The 7,071-nt window shown below is 38.0% G+C and overlaps 1 protein-coding gene across 1 annotated transcript; it reads left to right on the top strand.

The window, feature by feature from the left end:
* The first annotated feature begins 2,121 nt into the window (after window positions 1–2,121).
* Window positions 2,122–6,966, top strand: zgc:110319 (uncharacterized protein LOC796111 homolog). Its single transcript, XM_020929626.2, has 8 exons — window positions 2,122–2,261; window positions 2,720–2,814; window positions 3,953–4,088; window positions 5,215–5,281; window positions 5,356–5,467; window positions 5,786–5,849; window positions 5,915–6,089; window positions 6,649–6,966. Exons 1-8 carry the CDS (start codon window positions 2,197–2,199, stop codon window positions 6,715–6,717), a joined length of 783 nt encoding a protein of 260 aa, XP_020785285.1. The 5' UTR covers window positions 2,122–2,196; the 3' UTR covers window positions 6,718–6,966.
* Window positions 6,967–7,071: the final 105 nt, after the last annotated feature.

Genomic DNA, 7,071 nt, shown 5'->3' with positions numbered 1-7,071 from the left:
CAAAATCACTACATTTGAAGCTTTATTAGACCTTAAACTCCTCATACTTTTTCTTTTTACTCTTTAAGTACATTTTTAAACAGGTACTTTAATACTTTTACTTAAGTAGTTTTTTCATGTGATACTTTTACTTTTTTAGGTTTTTTTTTTTTTTGCTCCAGTATCTGTACTTTTCCAAAACTGAGTACTTCTTCTAACACTGGCCACTCCTCAGCCCCACCTTATTTAACTTTGCCAGAACAGAAACAGGCTTGGTTCTCCTCGCCACATGATTGTGTCATTACACAACTGATAAACTTCTGGATTTCTGACGCTCTTGCCCAAGGAAAAGTGTATGAAATAATGATGGAGTTTTGAAATGGGGCAGTTGAAGGGGGAGCAGTGGTTGCAAAAGGGTTAATTGGATTGTTAGAACATACCATGAATTCCTTGGGCAGTGGAGTGTAGTTCTTGATGCCATCCAGGTGTTGGCTGTAGTCACTGTAAGGAGAAAGCACATGTTATATTCTTGTAATATAAGAAAATGTGATTCTATTTAATTACTGTTGTAATACTTTGTGCTTTATAATCTACTTAAAGCTGCATTGTGTTGGTGGAGGGTCCATCAAGTGCTTGTCTTCATGGAGATGTTATTGTTTTGTCTGGAATATTTCACAGTGTGGCATTAAATCTTTTTACCTTCATGGAGACCAAACCAGACCAAGTTACACGTCAGATCTGTGGAGAGCAAACCCCGCTCCCAGTCAGAATGCTTGTTGTCTATGCCCAGAAGTGGGTGGAGCCAACATTATCCATCCATCCATCCATTTTCTTCCGCTTATCTGGGGTCGGGTCGTGGGGGCAGCGGTCTGAGAAGGGCCTCCCAGACTTCCCTCTCCACACACACTTCCTCCAGCTCTTCCAAGGGGATCCCGAGACGTTCCCAGGCCAGCCGAGAGACATAGTCCCTCCAGCGTGTCCTGGGTCAGAAATGAAATTCTGTGCATAAACACAATGAACAGAACCGGTGACCAAGGGCAGCCCTGGCGGAGTCCAACATGCACAGGGAACAGGTCTTACTTACTGCCGGCAATGGGAACACAGCTCCTGCTCTGGTCATACAGGGACCGGACATTATTTCAAAATAATTTTCAAAGTAATTGCTCAAGTAGAAGTACAAAGTAGTGGTTCAAGAAATGACTCAAGTAAGAGTAAAAAAGCGTTTAGGAAAAGAAATACTCATGTAGGGGACTTAACAGCTGATTTATAATTTGAAGTTATTGTTTGAACAAAAACATGAAATAATGCACAAAGGATAGACACAAAAATTTGAAAAACTGATCATATCTGAAGGAGAGGTGCAAGAAAGTATAGTTAAAAAATAAATAAATAAACATGACAACCAGTCTTCTACTAGCATTACCAAAACCACAAGGTAATTATTGTTTTGTGTTGTTGAAAATTACATTCTATTATTATTTCATTGTATTGTATATCATTGTGGTATTGAAATTGTAAACTGAGTATAGAGTCAATTCCTTAAGTATTGAAATCTAATCCAACCCATGTGTACTAAAAGTGGGAGACCAATCAAATTATAAAAAAATATATTGTAAAAATGTCTTTAATGTTCTGGCTAATAAAATTATGTTAAAAAATAAATAAATAAAAATACTACATCTAGCTGGCAAAAACGTATCGAATGCAAATGCAACAAGCAGTATTAACATGCAAAATAACTAAAAGGATTGTTGTCAGCACTGCAAGTTTAGACAAAAATACAGTCAACTACAACCTTGAATATAGGCCCATTGGCGATTCCAGACACGTGTTTGAGTGTTTTTTGTTTTTTTTTTTTGGATCCTCATGCTCAGACAGATCTAAAGGAACGCCTCATTATATAACTTTTTTTTTTTTTACTTCAAAGCAGCTGCAATCCAGGGAAAAGTGAAATGATTATTTTCCCCTGCAGGTTTACGGTAACAAGTTAAATCCCCCGGGCTTCTTCGAGCTAAATTCTGCTAAAAATCTTAACAAATGATTAAAAATTTCGACTTAAACTGGAAGACACGGTTCAGAACTTGACAAAAGAGCCAAAACAAACCAATCTGATGTTCCATAACTCACAGGTAAGTAGATCAGACTGTTGAAAGCTGGAGTTCAGTCAGGAGATGTCCTCGTCTACCACACGGGGTCCTCATTTCCAAAACAAACAAGATGGCGGCGCGCATGGGATCGTCTCTCCTTCAGCTATTACGGACCAGAAATCTGACTCAAATTCGGTATAAGAATAAAATAACTATGTTTAAATGAATTATAAATAACGAAACTAATTATTTGTGTGTGTTAATGTGATACTGGCCGCTAGCAAGCTAAATGTACGTAAGATGCTAAAGCTAACTACATTGCTCAATTCGTCCGTAAAATAATGAGGCATCTTTTATTGTTTACTTTTTAAAAATAAGGCTATTTTTACAAACAAGGTATGTAAATAACAGTGACCAGGCACACAAAAAGAGAATACGAAGCAGGCAATCAAAGACCAATTAACTTTACATCTTTTATCAAGATTATATATGTTCTTAATCGTAATCTTAACATGATTTTGTTGCATCGCGTTCATATTGGGGGTTTTGCGAGTATTTTCTTCTGTTGTGGTGGTAGCTAATGGTGTTTCACGTTCAATGATGTAGTCAGAAATGTGAGTAAAATGATCTGTTTCGTGATTTTCGTATTTCAGGGTTCCGGACACATCGTGGGCCTCTTACTACACAGAAACCCGGGGCCAAGCGTTCAGAAAACTGCAGGCTGTGACCCGGAGCACGCTTGTGTCCAGTAGGAATTACTCTATGAACCTTAAAATGCTTAAGATGTTGAATTTAAAATAGAAAACAGTATTAAGTTCTATAATATGCCAAATTTCCTCTTGTGGAGCTTTTGGCCAGGTAACAATGTTGTTACCTCATCAGACTCATACCTGGAGTCGTGTTTTGTTTCATTCACACATGTTTGAGTAATCACGATTTATTATTCTGTCTACAGAGCTCAAAATGCATTGTTCCACCATCTGATGTCATGTAGTGGTAGTTTTCAAGTTAACATAAAATTTTTTACCTACTGTTTAGTATAGATTGACAATTCCAGGGCTAAATACACAAGCGATTCTTTTTGAGAGAAAAACTAAGGCTAAATATGACAGATAGAGGGAAATTTAAGTGATGCTGCAGCAAACTGTTGCAGTTTATGTTGCTACTGCTTCCCAGTCTCCTTTGTGTCTCAGTCAAAGGTCTCAGTGCAGTTTAAGAGGAGGACTGATCAGGGAGGGTCAGCAGATCTGTGTCAGGGCATTTTGAGGAGAAGAAGAGCCAAAGGTGTCCCTCCTCTATGTCCTGCAGCATCACAGCTGCCTCCAGGGGGCGCCAGGTGAACACAACAGGAAAGGCCTCGTTCTTACTCCACCTCAGGTGTTTCAGTTGGTCACGAAATGGTCCATTCCCTCAAAGTGTTTCCTCTGGAACATCTTCTGCCACATTTGTTGCCACATATGGTGTAAAACCCCATAGCATCTCAAAGGTCCATAGCTAGCTATTTAGCTAGCCTCTTACACAGTTTTCGTGGATACAAGAAAACAGTTCATTTTACACAATCTAACAGTCCCTTGTGTTAATTCCCTCAGAGTTTTCCATCAGTCCCTTACTTGTGTCCTTTGAACTGCACATGCTGCACTTTTTAGTTGGTTAAAATCATGACAGAATGTTAAAAACAAAAAGTTGTGAGCCTGGTAGCCACAAACGCAGTCAACCACTCCACTGCAATGGAGACTGAAATATGCAGGTTTTGTTTGTTTTTGGTTTATGTGAATGAAACAAAACACAACTCCAGGAATGTTTTTGATGAGGAAACAACATTATAACACAGTGTTATAGGGCCTTTTAAGTGACTGACCTTATCATGTTTACTGTCACGTCCTCAGGGAGAGCCTTGTCCATTGAAACACAGGACACACCAAACCCTCGGAGCCTGAAGTTTCTGCCTGGGAAAGCCGTACTTGGGAGTGGGACACTGGATTTCCCCTCTCCGAGCTCAGCAGAATGCTCCACTTTAGCCAGGTTTGTTTTCTGGGTGAAAAAAGGGAATTACTAGATTTACTATAGGCACCAACTCATCTTTTTCCTAATTACTAAATCTGTTCTGACTGAACTACAGTTTATTAGCAACAACTGTCTTGAGAGAGGTGGGAACAATCAGAAAAACACTCATCTAGAGTTGACAGAGTTGTCCAGTGTATGTCCAGACTAGACATAGACCCTTTTCATACAAGCATTTTATCTTTACAGGTCCTGTATTAAGTAAAATTTTGTCTTGTGAGCTTTTTGCCATATTAGAATGTCAGTACCTTCTCAAAAGCATACTTAGAGTTATGTTTTGTGTCATACACACATGTTTGAGTAATGCTTTAAAGCTCTAAATGGTCTGTTCCACCTTGTGATGTCATGAAGTGGTAGTTTTCACATTAACAGCTACCTTTTACCTTTAGTTTGGTATACATTGGCGTATCCAGGGCTAAAATTATCGAAAGGATTCTAATGAAGTTGTATGGAGTTTAAAAATGTGGTGGAGCACTTCTTGTTTTACCATATGACATCATAAGGTGGAACAGAGTGTTTTTTGTGTTTGAGAGAAGAACTAAACAAAGTATGCAGGGTTTGTGTGTTAAACATCTATGAAACAGAACACATCTCCAGGTATGTTTGTGATGAGGAAACATTATAACCTGCACCAGACACTGCATCAGACACGGTGTTTGCTCTATTTTCTTTGGATTTATTACCTTTATTGAGACCTGCTCTGGGATGGACTGTGCACAGATAAGATTGGTCTGTTGTTTTTTTTCTTACGTCATCGTTAAACAGCGTCAGTGGGGTGGATTTTTATTATTACTGAATATAGCCACAAGTTGTTTGTTATTGCAATCATGAACGTGGACTTCCTGTTATTTGTTTTGAGAGATGAGAAGAAATAAATGGTCATTCCTAAGAAATGTAAATATGCAGATAAGCAGACAGATATTAAACAAAATCATGTTATTAGTATTAAAATAATATAATGTAATGTAATATAATATAACAGATCTAGATCAAAAGTGCCAATGAAATGAAAAGATGAAGACCAAATAACATGAGGAAATGCCTCACATTCCATGGTCTGTTTCTTAACATGATATGTTCTTTGCAGGAATTTGTTTGATATTGAAGGAGTAAAAAGTGTGTTCTTTGGCCCAGACTTCATAACACTAACAAAGGTAAACAGACCAGCTCTGTAGGATCTGTTTTGTAAAACATGTGTTATTATTAACATTTTGTGCTGCATCTGTAGAGCGATGAGGAGGTGGAGTGGACACACATCAAACGCGACGCCATGGAAACCATTACGAAGTTTTATGAAAGTGGTGATCCTGTGACAACTGGTGCAATACATCATGAAAGCAGTGAGTAGTGATTCAGTCATGTTTAACTGTAGGTCCTGAATATATGTGTTTAGATCACTAAGAGGTGTAACCTATCATTATCTACACCAAGTTAATTAAAACAACTGGACTTTGTAAACTTTTGCAGCCAGCGTTTCACTACCAACCAAGTAGCCTCTTCTGGGCTTTGTGTAAGTGACTGAACAGCATTGGGCTAACATTTGGTGGCCTGGACCCATTGTAATGGAAACGCTCCCCGGGTGGGGGCTTTTGTTACATCTGGTGGAAGTCAGTATGGGTGATTAGGGAAATAATAACTTTAACTTTTGTTTATTGTAGGTCATTGTGAAGATGACGATGATATAGTCTCACTCATAAAAGAACTCCTGGACACCAGAATCAGGTACGACCCCACAGTGAAAGAAAGTGAGTAGTTTTATATAAGTCCAACATGTTCCTTGTCCCTAGGCCAACCGTGCAGGAGGACGGAGGTGATGTCATCTTTAAAGGCTTTGAGGACGGAGTGGTGAAGTTAAAGCTGGTTGGTTCCTGCACTGGTTGTCCAAGTTCAACAGTTACTTTACGAAGTGGCATTCAAAACATGATGCAATTTTATATCCCGGAGGTTGACAAAGTGGAACAGGTAAAAAGATATAAGTGAAAGGAGGTTTAAGCCATGTTATAATGTTGTTACCTCATCAAAAACATACCTAAAGTTATCTTTTGTTTCATTCACACATGTTTGAATACCCTTTATTAGTCTTTCAACACTGCCAAAGCCCAAACTTTTCATGTCTTGTCATGTCATGTAGTGGTAGTTTTTAAGTTAATGGCTACCTTTGACCTTTTTTCAATAGAGATGGGTAAATCCAGGGCTGAAATCACCCAAATGTTTCTAGTGAAGGTCTACAGTCCACTGTGGTGCACTGTGGTGCACTTCCTGTATTACCACATGACATTACAAGGTGAAGTGTGGAAGGTGGAGTGTTTTCAGTTCAACTCAGTCTAAATATGCAGGGTTTATGTGTTAAACATGTGTGAATGAAACAAAACGCAACTCCAGGTGTGTTTGTGATGAGGAAACAACATTATAACATAGAACAAAAAGTAGCCTAATACAGGCCCTTTAATTTTAATATGTTAATAGCTGTTCTAATTTCTTTTGCTTTGTTTGCTTTGAAACTTATTTTTCCATTCTTAAGGTTGAAGATGAAGTTGATGAAGTCAATGCAAAGGTTTTTGAAGAGGTTGAACGTAAACTACAAGAATAAACAAAGAAATGTCTCCATAAAAACAAAAGTGTAAATACCACATTGCATAGTACTGAGTGCATTTGTTCTGTGCTTATTTATAACACATCTTTGACTGTATATGTGCATTTTAACAGAAGGCTGTACTGTAAAGTTTTACGGTTGTGTGTAAAAACTGTTTTCATGTTCAACATTAAGAAAGCAGGATTCCTGTATGAAACAACTCTATTATAAAATCATTTGGTAATATATATGACACAAATAAGTGTTTTGTCTTTACTAAACTTTGTGGATTATTAGCTCCTAAAACATCTGTTTGCAGACTTATATTTGCTCTCACTTTATTACTGTAGTCTTGTTTATGGTTGGTGGTTG

The sequence above is a fragment of the Boleophthalmus pectinirostris genome, unplaced genomic scaffold, assembly GCF_026225935.1.
Source record: "Boleophthalmus pectinirostris isolate CB_2022bp ecotype Guang Dong unplaced genomic scaffold, ASM2622593v1 HiC_scaffold_5, whole genome shotgun sequence".
Taxonomy (NCBI): domain Eukaryota; kingdom Metazoa; phylum Chordata; class Actinopteri; order Gobiiformes; family Gobiidae; genus Boleophthalmus; species Boleophthalmus pectinirostris.
The sequence above is the reverse complement of the archived record's forward strand: the minus strand, read 5'-3'. Positions and strand labels throughout refer to the sequence as shown.

Bases quoted from the DNA above. Each gene is read 5' to 3' on its own strand.
- zgc:110319 (XM_020929626.2), top strand. From the start codon at position 2,197: ATGGCGGCGCGCATGGGATCGTCTCTCCTTCAGCTATTACGGACCAGA. The intron at 4,089-5,214 runs GTTTGTTTTCTG...TGTTCTTTGCAG, and splicing joins GAATGCTCCACTTTAGCCAG to GAATTTGTTTGATATTGAAG. The intron at 5,282-5,355 runs GTAAACAGACCA...CTGCATCTGTAG, and splicing joins ACTTCATAACACTAACAAAG to AGCGATGAGGAGGTGGAGTG.